The sequence below is a fragment of the Leptonychotes weddellii genome, chromosome 6 (genome assembly GCF_054177405.1).
Source record: "Leptonychotes weddellii isolate Sample4059 chromosome 6, ASM5417740v2, whole genome shotgun sequence".
NCBI classification, from domain to species: domain Eukaryota; kingdom Metazoa; phylum Chordata; class Mammalia; order Carnivora; family Phocidae; genus Leptonychotes; species Leptonychotes weddellii.
In genome coordinates this window covers 94883995-94905062 of record NC_138374.1, presented here as the reverse complement: position 1 = coordinate 94905062, position 21068 = coordinate 94883995, and the positions used below count along the sequence as shown (strand labels likewise).

The following is a 21068-nucleotide window of genomic DNA, read 5'->3' as shown; positions in this document are numbered from 1 at the left end:
TAATCTGTGCTTTTCTTCTAGTGCCCCGGGCAGAAGGACCTCACAGGGGAACAGCTGTGTGGGGCTCAGCCATGGCGGGGTTGGCAGATGTCAAATAATCCAGGAAAATGGAGAACTCAGTGGTAAGTGGTGTAGACAGGGTGAGACCCAGGTTTCGTTCTTCTCCCACCACGTGTTTGTGTGTCTGTGTGTGTGTTGTGGGGATAGCCCTGAAAACAGATGAGGCTAAATTCCTTCCTCCCCTGCTAGAGGGAGAGCTCAGAGTCATAATTAATGTTACCACGGTAGTGAAGGCACCAGAACTCTCCTGTGCTTCGGCAGGAGTGGGAATGACACAGCTACTCTGGAAGACAGTTAGCCGTTTCTTAATAGCACCCGCTTACAGATCTTACCATGCTTCCCAGCAGTCCCACCCCTAGGCACCTACCCCAAAGAAATAAGAACATAATATCCAGTCTTTCTCTTTTGGTCCGAGGCGCTTTGGGCACCGCGGGCTTCCGTGCAGACGTGGCCAAGTCCAAGAATCACACCACGCACAACCAGTCATGAAGACGGCACAGAAACGGCATCAAGAGACCCCAGTCACAAAGATATGACTCTTATCAGGGGTAGAACCCAAGTTCCTGGGTAATGTGCGTGCTGCCAGGGAGCACAAGAAGAAGGGCCTGAAGAAGATGCGGGCCAACAAGGCCAAGGCCATGAGTGCACGTGCCGAGGCTGCCAAGGCCCTCGTCCAGCCCAAGGAGGTCAAGCCCAAGATCCCAAAGAGCGGCAGCCGCAAGCTCAGTCGACTTGCCTGCATCGCTCACCCCAAGCTGGGGAAACATGCTTGTGCGGCGTTGCCAGGGGTCTCGGGCTCTGCCGGCCAGAGTCCAAGGCCAAAACGCAAACCAAGGCCCAGGCCGCAGGTCCTGCTGTGGCTCAGGCTCCCACAGGTGCCCAGGCGCCCACGCAGGCTCCAGCATAGAGGCTTCTGCCTCCCAGCGTGAGGACGGGAGGACTGGCGTGACCCCTGGGCTTCTGTCTGCGCGGGGCTGCTGTCCTCCTGGGCTATGGGTACCAAGAAACCCGCAGCAGGATCTGTCCAAAAAAAAAAAAAAGAGAGAGAGAGCACGTATATCCACCAAGACTTGTTCATGAATGTTCACGGAGGCTTTGTGCACAATGGCCCCCAACCGGACCACAGGCAGCCAGCAGGAGAGTGAAGCAAAGAGCAGTGAACTCCAGATACATGTGACGAATGGGCGAATCTACTGAGGGCAATTCCATTCAAACGAAATGCTAGAGACCAAATCTATAGCAACAGAAAGCCTGGAGCTGGGGTGGGGGCAGGGCCTGCGGTGAAGGGCAGGAGGGAACGTTCTGGGGTGCTGGTAATGTTCCAGAACCCAGCTGCGGCGGGGGTTCCACTGGTGTATACACGCTGCAAAACTGATCAAACTGTATCCTCAAATACTTAGATGCATTTTATTGAGCGTGCACCTTAAAACACGTAGGTTGACTTAGAGGCAATCAAGAGGTACAATTTTGTGGCACACTAGAATTTGTGCGTGTGTCAAATCCACTGCAAAGATCATTCCGTTTAGTCCTCATAACACCCTTGTAAGCTAGCCATCATCACCCTCCTGGTCAAGGAGTTAACAACCCCGGTCCGGAATTGTTCAGGAAAAGTGCCCCAGTCCTCCTATGTGTCTCCCTCCCTCAGACGCCAGGGCCACACTCATGAGACTTCTGATACCAGATGTGGGGGGGGCCCAACAGCAACTGTGTGACACCAGCTGGGGGTCCGACGATCTCACTCAGCTCTGACGCTGTGCACCTGCAGATAGCGTCCGAGCGATCCCACAGGTTAGGGCTCAGTCCTGGAAGACTGAAGCCACCCCCCACCCCCCAGCCCCCAGCCCCTGCTTCGGACGACAGCCGCAAAGTCAGGCAGTGGTCTGTACTTCTGACCAACTGGCTGTAGATCGGAGGTTCCCACCACCTCTCCTCAGGTTCAGTTAATTTGCGAGAGCCGCTCACAGAAAGAGGAACATTTGACTTACTAGATCACTGGTTTATCACAAAAGGATGCAACTCAGGAACAGCCGAATGGAAGAGATGCACAGGGCAAGGGCTGGGGAAAGGGCGGAGCTTCCAAGCCCCTTCCAAGCCCCCCACTCTCCCCAATCCCCATGTGTTCACCCTCCTGGAACCTCTGTGTACCCCGTCCTTTTGGGATTTTTATGGAGCTTTCACTACGTAGGCATGACCAATCATGAACTCTGGGGAGGGGATGGGGCCAACAGTTCCAAACTTCTCATCATGGCCTGCACTTCCTGGGGAGCCTCCCCCCATGCCATCCAGGAGCCCATCTAGAGTCGCCTCATTAGAACAAAAGTCACTCCTATCACCCAAGAAATGACACAGGTTCTAGAAGCTTTGTGCCAAGAAGCGCCACAGACCAATATACATATTTTTTCTATTATCTCACAGGAATCAAGGCTTGGAGAAACCCACTCGCATTGTTCTTGGCTGGGGCCTTGTGGCCACAAAGTGCATCTCTAACAAAGACCCTAGACAGCGATTAGCGGCTCGCTATGCAGGAGAACACCTGCCTGCTCTCTGGGGGACTAAGATCCTGTCCCAGGAATAAAGCAAGCATGGGCAACGAGGTTTCCAATTTGGGGGTGCAGATCTAGTTGTTTTGGGAGAAAAGGTATATATTGACTGTGGGAAAGTGAAGGTCATCTAGACCTACACCGAAGGGTGTATCATGTCCGGGCGGAAACGCACTCTTACTTCAGGGAGCGGGGTAAAGAAGCTCTGGGGAGTTTCACGAACCCCTTTGCTTCCGGCGGCTTGCGCAATCCAACGGTCTGTCCCTGAGTCTCTTAGGAAGCCTGCTGCTTTCTTGTCTCTCTGCTCCTTTTGCCCTGACCCAAGTCCGGTGAAACCCACATCCTAGGGAGCAGGGCTGTCATCCTCCCCTCATCACCAGCCCTCCGTGCCCAGTGAAGCCTCCTCGTTCCTTCCGGATTCAGGGTCTCTGTCCGGGTACCAAACAGTCCTGGGTAGAAGGGGGAAGCCGAAGAGAAAAGTAAAAGCACATTCTCCTAAGACAAACCGGAGCCGCCTCTCTACTGAGAGATTTTGCTGACCTTCCCCGGGGGGCTCCCTCTGCCCGCGCGGGGCAGCCCGGGGTGCCTAGCCGGGCCCTCAAACCACGAGACCTGACGACTCCTGGGTGAATGGCCGAGCTGCCCCGGGGTGGGGGGCGGGGGTCCCGGCAGGCCTGGCACAGTCTGGGCCTGCACCGTCAGGCTCTCTCCTGTCCCGGGAGAGGCCCGGGCACAAATGCGTCCTGCCACGCGGAGGAAGCCATCTGAGGCCTTCACCGCACAAGAGAATATTGTGACAGAGCGTTAGCGTTGAAGCATTCATGATCTTTTCCTCTCTCCCTTTGCCCTTTCAGTCAGAGGGGCTGTTTGCCCCTCCCTCTGGGGAGGGTGTGAAGGGATGGAGGGCAGCAAAGAATCTTCCAGACTCTGGTTTCCAAAAGCTTAGCCCTTAAGGGGAAGGAGAGAGCTCTGGGCATAAACAGGATGTTGAGAGGGAGGGAGGAAGGGAGAGGGAGAGAGAGAGAGAGAGAGAGAGAGAGAGAGAGAGAGAGAGGGAGAGCTGTTCTTGGTTCTCCAGAAAAAGAGCCTTGGTCTCTGGTCTGTGCTTAATCATGGAGCCAGAGGCCAGGCCGGGCTGGGCGGCCTCTGACGTCACGGAAGTAGGACTTGCTGGGGGCCCATCACCTCCACCTCCTGCTTTCCCGTGACCTTCAGCTGCTGTGCCTACCAGGTAGCTGTAAGCGAGTTAGTTCACTTCTCCCAGCCACAACCTTCCCACCTGTGAAATGGGGAGCCGGAGGCCACTCCCTAGTGCTGTGGTTGCAGCCCTGAGTGGGGAGGGCGGTCCAGCAAAGCCTGGTCCCCACACGCCGCCTCTCTCTGCTCACTGACTACTGGGTCCTTCTGCTGTCCCTATAACCAGCAGGACCGAGATGCTTCCTTCTGGGTCCCCCCACCCCAGCACTGCACACAGCGGCTGGCGTGCAGTGGGCCCCGAGGAAGTATTTGTTTAGTAAAATCTGTCCATTTTCATAGGAAGAGGAGGAGAGTGGAGGGTGAGAAAGAAAACCCTGGAAGACCAGGAAGACCAGATGTAGCCTCTGCCGGGTGAGGAGTCTCCTGCCTGCCCACTGCCTGCCCTGTACCGTGGCCATGCGGATCCGGGGGCGGCCACTGTCCCTCGGCTGCGCAGCAGGTAAGGCTGCCCTTTCCCGTCACGGTCACCGGGATGGAGGCAGGGAGGCAGCCGGGCTCGGTGCGTGCCCAGGGCGCAGGTCTGACGGGAGGAAGGGCGCCTGCCCCGGAGGTTCGCAGAGCTTGAGGTTGAAGGGGAGACAAAGTGGAAAGAAAGCAGTGTTTTTCAGCTGTCAGCCTCAGCCACCTCCCCCCTACTTGCCACCCTGGCTGCCGGGCTCCCCTCACCCCTTCCCCCCAAACGCGCAGGCCCAGGCCCAGAACCTCGCTTTGCTGTGCTGCATATGCTTCCACTCATTTGTGTCTTCATGCAGGGTCCAAGCGGCCAGTATTTACCAAGTGCCTCGTAAGTCCCGGTCCAAAATGGTCCCGGACCTCCCCGAGCGTACCCTGTCGTGGGGGGAAAGACACGTGGCGGGGAGAGAACAAACAAGGTTATTAGAGAATGTGCCCCATGCAGGGCAGGAGATAAGCAGGGTGACAAGAAGGGAGAGTCCCAGGGAGTGGCATGGGGGGCATTCTGCAGATCCGGTGGCTGGGAAGGTCTCCCTGAACAAGGAGATTTGGGCTGGGCCTGGGGGGGGAGATGAAGGGCTGCAGAGAATAAAGCAGGAGAAGGAGCAGAGGTGCAGGGAGGAGCCTGGGCCAGGGCCCCTCGCGCGGAGCCTGCTGTGTGTGCGGAGCAGATGCGAGAGGCTGAGGTGGCCTCCCAGGAAAGCAGCCACCTGACTGAAGGCTGGCGGCCGTGGGAGGGAGCTGCTGTCCCGGGCGGGGGCCGGAAGGACCTGTGGGGTGGGAGGCCTATTGTGACGGCCGGGGGTACAAGCAGAGGCCAGCTGGGGCCAGGGCTGTCACTCCCAGAGAGGGGATGGTGGCTGGGCCCAGGGCGGCCGTGGGCGTGGAAAGACGTGGGAAGTTCAAGAAGGTTCCAGATCCAAGGAATGACAGGATTTGTGGTGTGATTGGATGCCAAGAATGAGAGGGAGGGACAAGCGACGACCCCTGGGTGGGAGCTGGAGATGCCCATGTGAGCTGGGAGGCCCAGGACAGAGCTAACATCGGCAGGGGGATCTATGTGTGTCAGACAGACGGTGGGACGCAGACCCAGAGCTCAGCGCTGGAGGCTGGAGTCTGGGAGGCAGCAGGACACAGTGTTTTTAGCCGGTGTTTCTCAAACTGCGAGTTGTGACCCACTGGGTCCTAAAATCAACTGTGGGCCACAGTCAGTGATTTTAAAAAATTAAACAGAATAGGATAAAAAACATCAAAGTGAATCACACATCGTAAGAAAGAGTGATTTCTTTTTTTCCCGTTCCCCTTCTCTGATGCAGGGATCCTCCAACTTTTCTCAGCCACAGGCAGCATCTTGGACTCTGGTGGGTGTGAGGAGCTTCACCCCGTGTGGCAAGTGTCCTGTCAGCCCTTTCCCTGTCCTCCTGATCGTGCCCATGTCGGCCACTGTGTATGCCCAGTTCTTCAGTCTTATTTTCCTCTCCTAGGACATCTGGCTTGAGGCTGATCCCTTAAGGCCTAGGACCCGCCCCCCCCCCAACCATCCTGGCCCCTCCACCCCTCCACACAGGCAGGGTCTGGCAAGGCAAAGTCGTCCTTGACGACTTCTGGGGGGACCCACAAGGGCAGGGAGTCAGGAAGGAAGGAAGCCAACATGGAGATTTTGGGGCTTGGGGTTGGCTCCTGGGAGAGGTTTGACTTGTTCATTAGTTCATTCATTCATTCATTCATTTTCAACACATTGAGTCCTTCTGGTGTGCTGGGCACTGAGACTATAATGATGAATAAGGCTCGTCTTTGCTCCCAAGTTGCTTGCACCTGGTGGTGGAGACAGACAAGCAAAAAGGTCCTTTCCCTGGGGGCTTTTACAAAATTCTGATGCAATCCCAGCAAATTCAGATCTTTGGTGTAGGGTGCACTGGGACATCAGTGTATTTGGAAAGCTCCCCAGGGGGTTCTAATGTGCAGCACCAGGGACGAGCCCCGCCTATCACAGGGCAATGCTGTGCTATGATCAAGGGCCCAGACCTGGGAACTCCACCCACGTCCTTACGTCCCACCTCCATCCTTTCCCACTGGGTGGCCCTGGCCAAGTCACTTACCTCTCTGTGACTAGGTTTCCTCATTTGTAAAACAGACATGGTAAGGTCTATCCTAGAGAGTTGTTGGAAGGATTCAATGAGCTCCAGGCGCTCCAGGAGGGCTTTATTAAGCACTCACAGAAGCCACTGCAGCAAATGGAAGGGGCGCCTGCCCAGGAGGGGGCGGGGGGGGGGAAGCCGTTTGTTGGGCAAAGGGAAAGGGGAGATGAGGGCATAGGAGAGCGAGGGACTGGGGGAGCAGGGCGTGGGGAATGGCCAGTCCTTCCAGGCCAAGAGGGCAGCCTGTGCAAAGGCCCAGAGGCAGAACCGCGTGTGAGTGGAGAGCCCACGGTACGGGGTGGAGTGCGAAAGAAGAGGCTGGGGAGCCTGCCTGTGTTCAGGCTGAAAGCTCTTTGGGGACCAGGGCTGGGGGCGGGGGCGGGGGCGGCCGGGCGGGCAGGCGCTGACGGCCTCTCGCGTCCCAGCCCGGCAGCTGATGAACAGCGGCAAGAACTTCTCAAGGGCGGAGGTGGGGCTGAGCTGGTCCGAGGCCCTGCCGTACTGCCGGCCGCACCACACGGACCTGGCCGATCTGCAGAGCATGAACAGCGTGCGCGGCATGAGCACCCTTTACTCGCTCACCAGCAGCACCCAGGCGTGGATCGGCCTCGTCTTCGACGTGCGCATCCAGGGCCTGAGCTGGTCCAGCGGCTCCACCTTCACGGCCCCGGTGTGGAGCTCGCTGCCCGTCTTCAAGGAGGGGGTCTGTGCCACCCTGTAGTCCATCTCCATTTTCCCCAGCCTGGGGGCCGCCTCGTGCACGGCGCAGAAGCCCTTCATCTGCTACTACGGTGTGTTCCCAGTACCATTCTCCAGAGCAAGTCGGGCGGGGGGGGGGGGTGCGGGGGGAACATTCTCGAGTCTTTCACGGGACAACTGACGAGTAGCCTGAGGGTCTATCTCCTCTCATTCCTGAGATTCCGTCATCAGAGAGACAGGTGTAAATCAGGGTAGAGAGAAAGTAAAATCTGGAATGTTCCACGAGTCTCCTCCTGCCAATTAGGGACTTGGGAGACGAGGAAAACGAAAGGGAGGAAAAAAGGAAAAGACAGGCTGGGGGTCCACTTGCATCTCTGCAGCAGTGAGAGCCGAATTCCGTCTCTTCCTGCTCCTCACCGAGCGCGGGGCTGGCTTTCCGTCCCCCGCCCGCGCGCGCGGCGGGGAGCGTGGAGCAGACACTCTGCTCCTGGGAAGGAGTGAAGGGAGCCAACCCCTTCAGGCCTCCCCGCAGGAAATCCGGGGTAATCAACGCGCCTCCATCCTGCCCCCTGCTGGCCCCTCTCGCCCGGCAGCCCCTGCCGCTGACCTTGTTAGGAAGGTGCTCGGATCTCGCAGCCGGGGATGCTTATAGACCTGACGGTACTTTTCTGGTCAAAAGTGCCAGTTTCTGCTTTTCTCTGTCAGCTGAAGCCCAGCCCAGCTCTTCGCCCCACTAAGCCCTCGAATAGGGGCATGGAGCACCAACCTGATGTGTCCCCAGTTCTCCACCACACTGTGCCTGTCACAGGGCCTTGAAATGTAGCCCACAGGGGCGAGGTGTGACCTTGGGATTCCCAAGCCAGCTGAGAGATGTTCAGGGGTGGTGAATATGCAGGGGTGGGAGTCCTCTCGAAGAAAGGGCCATGCGTGCAGGCTCTCCCCTCCTCCCTCTGTGTTTTGGGCCCCAGGGAGCCAGGTCCTGACTCCACCCACTTCTCTCCTTCTCCCCAAGCCCACCGCTGTGGCCTCTGTTGGGGAGGTGGGGGTGGTCTGCTCTGCCCCGACAGTCAGTTCTCAACACAGAGTGAGCTCCAAAAAATGCAAATCAGGTCACTCTGCTTGAACATATTCAGTAGGTCCCCTTAGCACTTAGAATCACATCCCTTCTGAGGCCAACCAGGCCTGCTTGACATTTCCGGCTTCCTCCTCATGCCTGGCCCTGGCCTCGCTGGCTGCTTTCTGCCCCTCCCATGCTCGCTGGCCCTTCCCACTCAGGGTCTTGGCCTTGGCTCTGCCCGTGGTATTCCTTCCTACCACTTTGCGGGGCTGGCTGCTTCTCATATTCTCTTCAAGAGCAAGGATCCTGCTTCTCTTATTTCTGCTCTTTCCCCAGGGCCTAGAATAGCGTCTGCCACAAAATAGGGGCACCCTCCCTCTCTCTGTATGTGTTTCTTGAATAAATGTAATAGGAATGGATGAGCCTTGAGCTAGGCTTCCCCTTCCCCAGTCTCAGCTCGGTGGCTCCTGTGCCTGCAGAGGATCCTGGGCAGCCCTCTCCCTCCCCATAACACGTGGTCTGTTTCTCTTTTACAGACCCTGCTGTGGGTCACCGCATCTTCACGGAGCCTGCTCTCAGTCCGACCACCTTTCCAAAGCCAGGTACACACCGAGCTCTGCCTTCCTTCTGACTCGTCCACCTGGACCTGCCGCGGGGTCACGCCACCTGTGTCCCCTCTGCTTTCCCGCCCCTTGTCTGGCTGAGGGATCCCCTGGCTCTGCTGTCCCTAGGCTGGGCCCCGTGGAGAGAATCAATCCAGTGTTACTATTCAGATTATTATTTTTTTAAAGATTTTATTTATTGATTTGAGAGAGAGAGAGCACATGCACGTGTGCATGAGCAGGGGGAGGGAGAGAGAGGGAGAAGCAGACCCCCACTGATTGTGCAGGACTCCATCCCACGACCCTGAGATCATGACCTGAGCCGAAGTCAGAGGCTTACCCAACTGAGCCACCCAGGCACACCACCCCCCACCTTTTAAAGGTTTTATTTATTTATTTGAGAGAGAGAGAGTATGCAGATTATTTATTATTATTTTATTATTCAGACAAGGAGGTGACTTGCTCAAGGTCTCCAACCGGACAGTGGTATTAATGGCCGAGGCTGCATCCCAACCACCCCACTCAGTGGTTTGGGGGTGGGGGAGAGGGAGCACCTCTTCCCAGCCCAGGCCCATCCAGCGGGTGAGGGGTACTTCCCTTCTGATTATTACTACCCTGAACTTCTTTTTTTTTACTTTCTTCACATCTGGTGTAAAGAATCCATGACAAAGGAAATATAAACTCCTCACTCCATCTGCTTTGTAGAGTTGGTTTTCCGCATGCTCTGGAATGTGGAGTTGTAGAGTGAAGATGGCCCGGCTTCCAAGGCTGAATCTCGTCTTGCCGTTTAATATGGCATGAGTTTGGGCAAGTCATCACCAACCCGAGCCCGCCTTTGGCCACCTGTAAAATGAGGTTCATAACATCGACCTCTCAGGAGTATAGTGAGGATTTAAATGGATGACAAATGCCACACCATAGCTCGGGGCTGGGCAGCAGTGGTTGCTTAATAGAGGGTAGCTTTAAAAAATCGGTTTAGATAGGGAAAATTAGGGAACCATCAGGCAAATCTTGACGGGCTTAGATGAACAGGCGTGTGTCAGAGAATTTGGGAAGCCCGATTTGAATCTGAGGATGTGGCTCTCTGTTCTGCAAATAGAGGCATTTCCTTCAGCAGGGCTGCGGAATCCATCCCTCAGGATCCCACAGCACGTCCTTTCCCGCCTTCCAGAATCAGATGTGTGGGCTTGTGATGAGACAGGACTGGCAAGGGGCAGGGCAGGTGGGGGCCGTGGGGGGTGGCCCAAGCCAGCCTCGGGCAGAGACGGGGGGTGGACGGGTAGGGGCTATGAGAGGCTGGCATCCTGGGCTGTCTGAGCCCCACCAGAAGTCAGGGCCGCTGGGGACAGGCCCACTCTGCCTCCTGTCTGGCAGGTCTTCCCTCACCAGGCTCTTCTTTTCTCCCTGGCTCTCCTGATAGGAAGAATATCACATACTTTATTCTGCCTCAGCCTCCTGAGAGCAGCACCAGAGGCTCCTGGAAACCACAAAAGAGGCTGCCTCTAAACTAGGATTATCCTATCTTCCTCATCACGTCCCCACAAAGTTTAACCACCATTTAATTAAGTGCTAATTATTTGCACGCTCTGTGCGAACCCACTTGTTTACAAGGTTCTCATTTAAGCCTTTAAATTCATTCAGGTGATACTGTTCTCCCCCTTGCACAGATGACGAGATGGAGACTTAGACTTCACTTATGAGGCCTTTAGCCACGAGGAGGGCGCTTCACCCCTGCTTTTCCTAAATTTCTTGCTCCCCGCGGCTGCCCTGAGAACTCATCCGTTCTCCCAGGCTGGTGTTTAGTCCTGTAAAATCAGGGGTTTCATCAAACCTAACACCCAGGGCCCCGGGGGGAGGGCCTGGGCCGGACCAGAGAGCTCTGTCCCCGGGAAGCAACGAGGCCTGGGCTGTCAGAGGCCAGGACCTCGGGCCAGGGGTCTCCCTGTTCTTTGCCCGCAGCCGTGGTCCCGGTGGGCCGACAGACCTTCCTGCGACTTGCGCAGCAGGTGACGTGGCAGGCAGCCCGGAGGTAGTGCCACAAGCTCCACACGGACCTGGCCGACCTGCAGCTGGTGACCGACGAAGCGGGCGAGGAGGCCTTGAAGTCCATCACCAGCGAGACCGAGGCCTGGGTTGGCCTCTACTTCAACGCGGCCTCCGGGGCCCTGAGCTGGTCGAGCGGCCTGGGCTCCAGCATCCCGCCCTGGCTTCAGGTGCCCGAGTTGGGGACAGGACTGGGCGCGGGGCTCCACACCTACGCGCGCTTCTCCCCCAGAGTGTATTCGCTGGTCTGCTCTGCCCTGAAACCCTTCATCTGCTTCTCCGGTGCGTGGCAGCCCCCCCCCCCCCCCGCCGCCCCCGCCCCTGGGCTCGCCGGGGCTAGGACGGGACGGGACATGGGTTTACTTGGCAGCAGGAGACACTGAGGTTAGACCCAAGGAAGCGCTTCTAGACTCCGAGGGTAACAGGAGCAGGCTTTGCTTTAATTCTGAGGGAGCTTTCAAGAATGGAATGGACCCTATCGAGTCTCAGGGCATTAGCCAGCAGCAGTGGCTAGTAGGTTGGGGGCGATGCAGAGATGAAAAGCATGCACTTTGGAATCAGAGTCTACCACGTGCTAGAAATAAGGTGCGAGGCATCTCTGAGCTGCTTTTTCCTCTTTGGGAAAATATATTTAACAAAATGGTATTGGCAATGCCCACCTCCAAGGATGGCTTCAGAGCCTGAATGAGAATGTACATAAAGGAGCTAGTAGAGACGTGGGCAGAGTAAGCCCCCAGCACATAGTAGCTCTTGTCACTGCTGCAGCGTAAGTCATGGGAACCAGAGGCCCGCCTGGTTCTTCTGGATCCTGTATATCGTATGTCCTCAGCAACAGGAGGCATCCGGCTTTGCCATTTCCTGCTTGCTTGCTTTCTTCCTCCCTTCCTTCCCTCCCTCCTTCCTTCCTTTCCTTTCTTTTTTTTTCCCTCCCTCCCTCTTTCCTTTCTAGCCTTCCTAATTTTTTGCAAAAGCTTTATTGAGATATAGTCCACATACCTTAAAAATCACCCCTATGAAGTGTCTGACTCAGTGGGTTTTAGTAGTTATAGGGGGTGCAAACATCACTGCTATCTAATTTTAGGACATTTTTATCACCCCAAAAGGAACTCCTTACCCTTGAGTGGTCACTCCCCATTCTCCCCCACCCTCAGCCCTGGCAGCCGCTAATGCACTTCCTGTCTCTGTGAATTTGCCTGTTCTTGGCTGTTTCTATTCGTGTTTTGGATTTGATGAGAACTGTGATCCTTATCTGTAAAGCGGGAAGGATGGTTCCTCCCTTGCAGGGCTCCTGTGAGGATTAAAGACCCCGCAAGCCCCCTCCCGTGATTGGAACACACAGGAGCATGCAAGTGCGGAGGTGGCTGAGATGGGGGCTGCTGAGTGCCCCCCCCAGGTGAGACAGACCTGGGGGCGCTCTGTCCCATGTCAGCCCTGCCCTCACCCCTCTCCCTCCTTCCTTGCAGACCCCACCATTGGGCACCGGGAGTCTGCTGCTCTCTCTCCAGCCTTTCACGCTCCCTCCTCAGAAGTGACTGTGGAGCCAACGCTCAGGCCAAGTACATCCCTGTTTTCTGTTCTGTGTGGGTGCTTTGGACCTGTTCTTGGCTGGGTCCTGGGGTCCCCAGGGCCTGCACGGTGGAGAGGTCGCCTGCAGGCAGCGGCACAGGGTCGGCCCCATGGGATCCTCCCCGAAGAGGATTTTCCAGCCCACCCCCCAGCCCCCTGCAGGGCCAGCTGGGTTTGGAGAAGGGGGACTCGGTCACCATCAACCTCCTTCCTTGAACTGGGCCACTAATTTGCAGCTCCAGAGCCAGGAGGCTCCAGAGAGGCTGTGTGGCTCCCCGCACAGTGATGAGGCCCAGCCTGGGAGACTGAGGGGAAGATGCTGGGCGGTGCTCCCCAGAAGTCATCAGAGGCCTTTGAGGTTTGGCATCTAGAGAGGGAAGCGCAAGAGAGGTGCCTGTTGAATCCCTTGTGATTTTGGGCTCTTCTGGGTGGAGAGAAGATGCGGGATGAGTTGTTGGGACTATGGGGGGACATGTTGGGAATGACAGTGATTGCATTCCTATAGCATTTTTAAATTCTGGAAACATCTTCACAGCTATTACCTCATTTTGCTTCCCAAGAGTTCTAAAGCTAAGTAGGGTAATTGAGGGTAAAACAGTTCGCCTGGCGTCGTTCCAGATCCGTCCATCTGACAAAGGCATTATTGACTTTGCTGAGGACACAGAGAAGTTAGGGGATTTATATTCTGGGGACACAAAGTAAAATCAGGGGCCCCTCTGAAGGAGTCCAAGGCCGCAACAGTTGGTGTTCCGTGAATAGGCACAGGCATGGTGGGGACATAGGAGGGGAGTCCCAGTCCCTGTGATGATCTGGATTTCCTGGAGGAGGTGACTCTGTACCTGTTTAGGACCACGAGGAGGAGTTAGCTCACAAAGGGGAGTGGGGGACTGATTGCAGGTGGAGTGGGGTGCTTAATGCTGAGTGGGGACACCCTGGTCCTGCAGGGGAACCCTCTGTGAGCTGCAAAGGAACGTGGCCTCACCCTGAAGGCAACAGCGCCAGGGCTGGGCCAGTGGTCAGATTTGGCTCAGAAACTGGGTGAAATCCTGTCATCTGCTTCCCATCTAAGGTCTCGCGTGGCCCCTGCCTGGCTGACCCGGGCCCGACCGGGCGGGCAGGGCCAGGCGTGGAAGAACTGGACGGCCGCGGTAGGGCCCGGAAGCCGAGGCCGGCGCCGGCTTCCCCACTCCGCGACGCACTCGACGGGCCCGGTTGGGGCGCACCGCTCGTCCCGCCTCGGCCGCTGGGCGCCACCCGTCGGCGTCCTCGGCCCGCGGCCCCGGCCTTGGCAGCCTTCGCTCCTGCCACAGGGACCAGCGCCCGCAACCCCGCCGAGCTCGGCCCCCGCGCCCCCCGCCCCTGCGGGCCCCGCGGCTCCCCAGCCCTGGGGGGCCACGGCCGCCCCGGGGACTCCTAGCCCCGCGAGGAAGAGACCCGGCCCCTGCGGGTAACTGTGCTCGCCGCCGAGCCCGCCTGGCCCTCCGGGGACCCTCTCTGTCCTACAGGCCGGGCCCGCGGGGCCGCTCTGGTCTCCGCTTCGAGCCCTGCCCGGGTCTACGCGTCCCCGGGGGGGGGAGGGGGGGCGTCACCCAGGGTTGGGGCGCCTCCCAGCCTCTCCCGGGAGCTCCCCGGGGACCGAAGAGAGCGCCCCGCAGCCTTCGGACGCACGCCGGGGAGACCCCTGGGAGCTGGCCAGGGCCCGACACAGGTGCCCGCCCGCGTCGCTGCGGGCTGGGGACGCCACACCGGCCAGACCCCCAGCGCCTGGCTCCTCCTGGGGGTGACGGAGCCCTGGGCTCCACCCGCAGGCTGCAGGCCGGAGGCCGAGGGCGGGGGCTGTGTGCGTTCCAGTCCACTCTCCGGGGGACCGTGTGTCGCCAGTGCCCGTCCGCCCGGTCCTCCTCGCCGGACAATAATTTAGCGTGGGGGGTCTGGGGGAGAAGTCCTCGGTTTTGGCTGTAGGAGGCTGACGGCCAAGGGTTGGAATGTTGACTCTCTCATCTACCCTGTGGCCGTAGGCAAGTTTCCTAACTTCTCAGAACTTCGTTTTCCTCATTTTTAAAGCCGAGAAAAATACCAGTGTCGTCAAGTGCCTTCCAGTGCCCGGCACGTGGCAGACCCTCAATTATCGGCAGTAACTACCATTCTCATCCCAGTTCACTAATGAAATGTTTACTGACTCATTCCATCTCCTGCTTGTGTCCCTACTCAGTAGACAGGGCTGGCCTCATTCTCGTTTTACTAATTATAAATGATTACGAATGATCAGATTATGAATTATTGAGACTGAGGAGTCTCACAGGGCAGGGGCTGTCTTAGGCCTCTTTGTATCTTTCCCAGGCCTTGAATAGTGATTTACACGTTGGTGGATGATTTCATTCAACAATCACTTCCCGAGGACTGGGTGTGAACAAGGCACTGATCTGTGGGTACCACCATGAGCAGGGCCCGGTTCCTGTTTTAATAGGGCTTGGTCTAATCAGGGACAACAGTTCGCTAAGGGCTGAGCCAGAGATGTGACCCGAGGGCCCCTGTTCACTCTGCCTGGGAAGGTGGTGGCCGTCGGACGAAAGCTAATGGAGGATTTCAGGCAGCAAACACTAGCACATTCTCCCTGGCAGCGGGAACAGCATGGGCAAAGGCAAGTAGATGAGACAGCGTGTGGTTTGCGATGACGAGCAATCTGATGTGGCCAGAGTGGAGGCCACGTATTTGGGAAGGGAGTGGCGGGGGGAGAGGGAAAGAGGGGCAGAGTCTGAAGGACGGGACCCTGCAGTCCACAGAGGTGTCAGAGGCATCGAGCGAGCCAGCAAAAGGCTCAGCGCTGTAGTTCACACCCGGACGAGGTGCGAATCAGGGTCTGAAAGGAAAAAGGCACAGTTCAGCATCATCCGTGGAACACACTCACACCACCACCGAGAGAAAACCACCACCCATGCTTGGAAGAAAATGCTGGAAGGAAATGAGTGAAAACCTTAACAGTGGTTACGTTCAGGTGATGAGACCATGAGTGTTCTCTGGTTCCGTGTTTCTGGATTTTAAGGACAGTGCTTTGGGTGGGGAGAGAGGGGGCCATTTGGAGAGGAGAGGCAGGAAGAGCACGTGGGGGCAAAGGCTGTTGCACCCGCTGGGACGCGGGACTGAGGCCAGGGGTAGGCTGGCAGCGTGAGGAGGGCGGTGAGGGAATTGGTTTTACCTTGTGTACAAGTGACAGTAATTGAAGAAACAGAAATACACATTTTTAAAAAGGCTCAGCTTTGTTCATTGAATCACAGAAATACAAACTAAAAGCAAGATGCATTTTTAAAATAATTTTTTTGAGGAGGGGGAGGGGCAGCGGCAGAGGGAGAGAGAGAGAGAGACTCTTAAAGCAGGTTCCACGCCCAGCACAAGAGCCTGACCCAGGGCTCCATCTCAAGACTCTGAGATCATGACCTGAGCTGAAATCAAGTTGGACGCTTACCCGACTGAGCCATGCAGGTGTCCCTTAAAATAATATTTTTACTTACCAGTTTGGCAAAGATTTAAAGGGGTGATAATGCTGGTGCTAATGTGGGGAAATCAGCGATCCCAGACCCTGGACAGGAAAGTAGGGTGCTAGCCTTCCGGCAGCGTGTCAGTTCTGAGATGTGCAAACCCTCCCATACAGACGTCCTATTCTGGGGACTTTATTAAGAAACAATAGGGGCACCTGAGTGGCTCAGTCGTTGAGCGTCTGCCTTTGGCTCAGGTCATGATCACAGGGTCCTGGGATCGAGCCCCGCATCGGGCTCCCTGCTCGCCGGGAAGCCTGCTTCTCCCTCTCCCACGCCCCCTGCTTGTGTTCCCTCTCTCGCTGTGTCTCTCTCTTTCAAATAAATAAAAATCTAAAAAAAAAAAAAGAAAAAAGAAACAATAGTACAAGGCGCGCACATACCTATGCACTCTGCACACGGGGCTGTTTATTGCAGTGTTATTACAGTGAAGATCCGGAGGCAATTGAATGTCCACTGAAAGCAGGTGGGTTAAATACGGTATGGTACATTCAATGAAATACTGTGCAGCCTTTAAAGAGAAGGTAGATCTTTATGCATTCAAATAAAAAACTCGAGTGTGTGAAGAATATTCTATAACAAACTGTGAACGGTGGTTGTCCCTGGGTCAGGGGAGGGGATACTTTTATTTCAGTAATTTACAATAATATATCACAAAAGCAATATGGTTATTTCCATATTTGGCATAAAAAAATGACATCTGCAAGGCACTGACAGGACTTTGGTGACTGAACATGAGAGGGAGTAAGGAAGCAGCTGAGGGTACCTGGGGTCTCTGGGCCTCAGCAGATGGACAGCCACACAGGGGAGAGGAGGTTGCTGAGGGGAGGCTGCACTTGGTTTTGGAATATGTTGAGTTTGAAGTGCTACCTCTTATTTTTTTTTTTTTAAGATTTTATTTATTTGAGAGAGAGAGAGAACGAGCAGGGAGAGGGACAGAGGCAGAGGGAGAAGCAGACTCCCTGCTGAGCAGGGAGCCCGATGGAGGGCTCTATCCCAGGACCCTGAGATCATGACCTGAGCCAAAGGCAGACGCTTAACCGACTGAGCCACCCAGGTGCCCCGAAGTGCTACCTCTTGATGGAAATGTCGGGGGTCCCTGGCCGCCATAGTGGGGTCTCTGTGAAGCGGGCAGACAACATAAGGGCATCGCGCCCCTGGGGGCAGGGCCTACTGAAAGACAACATTTGCTGCTGGGAAGAATTCTCATACTGTTGCCCAAGCCGCACACATCCTGGTGGCAGGGCCACTGAGAAGGGGGTAGGAACTCGAGGGCTGGGTGCGCGAGCCTGTGGGAGTAAGTCAGGGTGTGGCCGGGACTGAGCTTCCCCGACTGGCTGGTTTCTGCAGCAACCAGTGCTGCCCATGCCTGGCTTCTAGCTCAGGGGCTGGCCCCAGGCTCAGACCCCCTTTGCTCCTGACAGACTCCTTCATTTTCCCTCCGGTAGCTGTGGCCACTGAAGGAACTGGCAGCGAGAGGAGAGACACGGCCACGGCCGCTCAGGCCCAGCGTCTGAGCGCATCTAAACACCCAGCGTCTAAAGAAACCACCACGGCACCTGCACCAGGTAACTGCCTCTGGTCACCGGGGTCCCACTCTTCCCAGTGGAGCCGTCCAATCTGGACAGCCACTCCTTAGCACAGGGCACTTGAGACCTTTTTATGACAGATGGCAGGAAGTGTTGGGAAGGGAACGGGAACAGGAACAAGGCCGAGGAGCCTGGAGTTAGCTCCTTGACTACTGCGAAAGCCTGGGGAGCAAACTCCCTCACTTCATTCACCATCTCTTCTTCCTCATCTGCAAAAGAGGGACAGGGACAACTCCCCAGCGCACGGCCCCGGCTTGTTGCAAGCACCCACTGGGGGAATTACGCGAAGGGACTGTGTATAGAATGCTGTGGAAACAGAAAGCAGTGCTGGCAGGAGGCTGTCTGTCCCTCCTGTGGTGAGAATGGTGGCTCAAGGCCCAAGGCTGAGCTGGTATATAGGCGCAGAGAACCTACTTAGGGTTTTCTGGGCGTAGAGCTGGCCTTTAAAATGTGGGTCCAGGGAGAGGTGAGTATTTCCAGCGTGGCATGGAGTATCTACCTAACAGATTTGTTAAAAAGGAGGAAAATACAGGCGAGACAGAAAACATCGGCCTGCGGCCTGCAGCCGGCAGGTGGCCAGGATGTGGGAGGGGAGCCGACCTTACCCCACAGTGGCCTGAGGCTCTTTCCTGTCGGCCACTGGCTGCACCTTCTCCTGCCAGGCAGCTTCTTTCGTCTTCCTTTTTGAAATCTGAAATCACCATGGAGCATCTGCGGTATCCACTGGGGGCAATCCTGACTGCTAAGAACTTAGTTTCCAAATGGCAATAGGATCATTTCCCCCCGAACCGGATAGCACTTTCTTTTCCAGGGCAACTCTTTGGACTCCTGAAAGCAGATTTTACCATCCCAGCTCTGATGGACCCAGAAGATATGAAAGACCAATTTTTGAGTGAGGTGAGACTTCAGGCCACTTCTGATTTTGATCAGTCAGATGACTTTGACAATGCAAGGCAATACTGTGGGAACCAATATACCTAGAGAAAAAGCTTTGGAAAATTAGCTCATCTGTTCCCATTGCCATCACTCTGGCTCAGGGTGACAGGTTGGTGCATGTGCTGAGACTTTCAGATCTTTTTCTTAGTCTAACATTTTTTTCCTGAGCTTTTTTTTTTTTTTTTTAAATCAAGATAGCATAGTCAGAAGGACCTGAATTGGGGTCTTGGCTTTCTACTTATTAGTTGTGTGACCTTGGGCAAATAACTTAACCTTTCTGTGTATCAGTTTCCTCATGAATTAGGGCCAACAAAATCTACCTCATATGGTTGGTATTGATTAAGTGAAATATTCCATATAAAGTGCTTAGTAAATTGGCACGTAGTAAGTGCTTGATAAATACAAACATTAACTATTACTATCAATTATTATTGTTTGGGATATACATTTGTTCTAGGCTCCCCCTACCATCCTCTGTTCTTTTAAAGGATTATAAGGTAGGACATTGTGAAGAGGAAGAATTATTCCCAAATATTGCAACAGAAGCCTCAAACCAATTTTTGAATATGGCAAAAGGGCACATTTTTCAGTTATACCAGATAATAACCATAGATGTCAGAGCTAGAGAGTTCCTTATGGGTCATCTAACCAAATCATAATGTTACAGACAAGAAAACAGATTGGCATTTATCTAGTAGCTTACTGCAATTTATTCACAGGCCAAAGAAATAGCACCCAGGCAACTTGTTCTAAAACCTCACAAACTCAAGTGTCTGGAAAGAACAGTAGTGTGTGTGTGTGTGTGTGCACACACGCGTGCATACGTGCACTGGCCTGCCAGGGACTGGGGAGAGGAACTAGAAATTTCTCGGTGCATTTTGCTATTGAAAGAAGAACAGGTGCAAACGATGCAATTCAACATCGGATAATTTTTTTAGTAGAAGTTCAAGTAATAAGACTGCAGTGCTCAGTAGAAGGTTTTCAAAAGTCAAGGACCCTTTTTTTGGGGGTGGGTGGGGGGAACCAAACCAGAAATCATCTTCCTTCTGTTTTAGAGTAAAGCCAAAGTCAAACATCTTTGAATTCCATCTTTGTTAGGATGTATCTATTCCCTGTTAATGGAGAGAAGTTCTACCTCACAGATTTAAAGGATGGAAAAGGTGGGGACAATGTGTGTCTGTCTGGGAAGGTAGAGCATATATATTGGTTTTAGCAGCATTTTAAATTCCAAACAGAAGGCGAGGAAACACCTGGAGCCAACTTACCCCAGTTCCAGGGACAGGGACAGGGCAACATGGTGGCAGACACACACAGTGTTCAGGGCTCACTGTGGACCAGTGGTTGTTAACCCCAACGCAAGTTAGAATCCCCTGGGGAAGTGGAAAAAAGAGCTCAACCCCAATCTATAGAGAGATATAGTTAATTGGTCAGTGGGGTAGCTCAAGAGGCATCCCCCCTCTTTCCTGATTTCAAAGTTCGGTAGTGATTCTGATTAACAGGATTGAGAAGCCCTGAGTAAGTCCTTTGTTTTAGCCCCTTTGTCATCAGACTACCCGCCCCCCCGCCCCGGGCCCCGGGGCCACAGGGTGTGTGTGGTGGTGGAGGCCGAGCGCTGGCGGCCATAGTGTCCTAACCAAATTGATTTATGTACTTTCCCATGAGGGGAGCTGCTAAGGACAGAAGGCAGGCAGCTGGAGGGGGGCTAAGAAAAATAAAGGGCATGGCTGGACATAAAGGGTAGAGGTGGGCAGTTTAGGCCAGGAGGTCACAAGAAAGCAACGGCAGTTTCTCTTTTTGATGTTTCAGATCCAAGAAGTCTTAGAGTTTACATTAGGTCATGAGCAATTCTGATTTAAATGGGTTGGCTTCGAAGTAAACAAAAAAGAGCCCACGTCAACTGATCTGGAGTCTCCTTCTCATACAATTTTCTCCGGATTTTGAGTGAATTTTAGTCTTTTCATTCCTGTAGATTAGACTATACATTTGTTCCAGACTTTTAGAAGTAACTCCAGCTATATGAAGGGCTAACTGGTAGGATTTCAGACCCACACCTCACACACAAGAAAATTATGTAAGAGAAAAAAAATGGCCTTCCTGGATTTTATAAGAAATAGGTAAGCAGAAGCAGATGGAAGTATTTGGGGACAGTAACCTGGAGAATGACAAGCAAACAAGAACACAAAACCCCAACGAAGCAACAAAAATCCTGACACAAACCCCATTAATCTACCTAGGGAATTAAGAGAGGACAGTAGTGGGCTGGCCGGGAAGCTAAGTGAGGCATCGCTTCCGAATGACGTGGAGGACACTTTCCTTCCGAGCCACGAGCTATTAAAGAGATTTCAAGTTCTTCCGAACGAGGAGCTCTCTAAGGGCATCATCACAATATAACATATTAATGCGAGCTATTTGTCCTACTACACGTAAATTTTTACTTGTTAATTGGGAAATTCTCTGACACATCGTTCTCAATGTTAAACTATTAACTTCAGAAAAAAATATATAACCTCAGAAGAATGTTCCTGCATACATTTCCTTTCTGGTTTTTCTCCAAGTGTTCTACTCACCCAGATACATGCTAGAAATAAGGTGGTA

The 21068-nt window shown here is 54.6% G+C and overlaps 1 protein-coding gene, 1 long non-coding RNA gene and 1 pseudogene across 2 annotated transcripts; 2 read left to right on the top strand and 1 right to left on the bottom strand.

Moving 5' to 3' along the window:
• Positions 1–393: 393 nt before the first annotated feature.
• On the top strand, positions 394–967 carry LOC102733205 (large ribosomal subunit protein eL29 pseudogene; annotated as a pseudogene).
• Positions 968–1090: 123 nt separating this feature from the next.
• Positions 1091–5811, bottom strand: LOC145722293 (uncharacterized). Its single transcript, XR_014146441.1, has 3 exons — positions 4560–5811; positions 4247–4417; positions 1091–3049 (listed from the first exon to the last, which is right to left on the bottom strand). It is a non-coding gene; the product is annotated as an uncharacterized LOC145722293 (long non-coding RNA).
• Positions 5812–6869: 1058 nt separating this feature from the next.
• CLEC20A (C-type lectin domain containing 20A) lies at positions 6870–21011 on the top strand. The gene is given in 7 exon segments (XM_081823189.1): positions 6870–7239; positions 8741–8806; positions 10766–11131; positions 12313–12377; positions 17213–17516; positions 18349–18434; positions 20280–21011. Coding segments are annotated over 7 exon segments (1377 nt in total). The 5' UTR covers positions 6870–6884; the 3' UTR covers positions 20415–21011.
• The last annotated feature ends 57 nt before the right edge of the window (positions 21012–21068 follow it).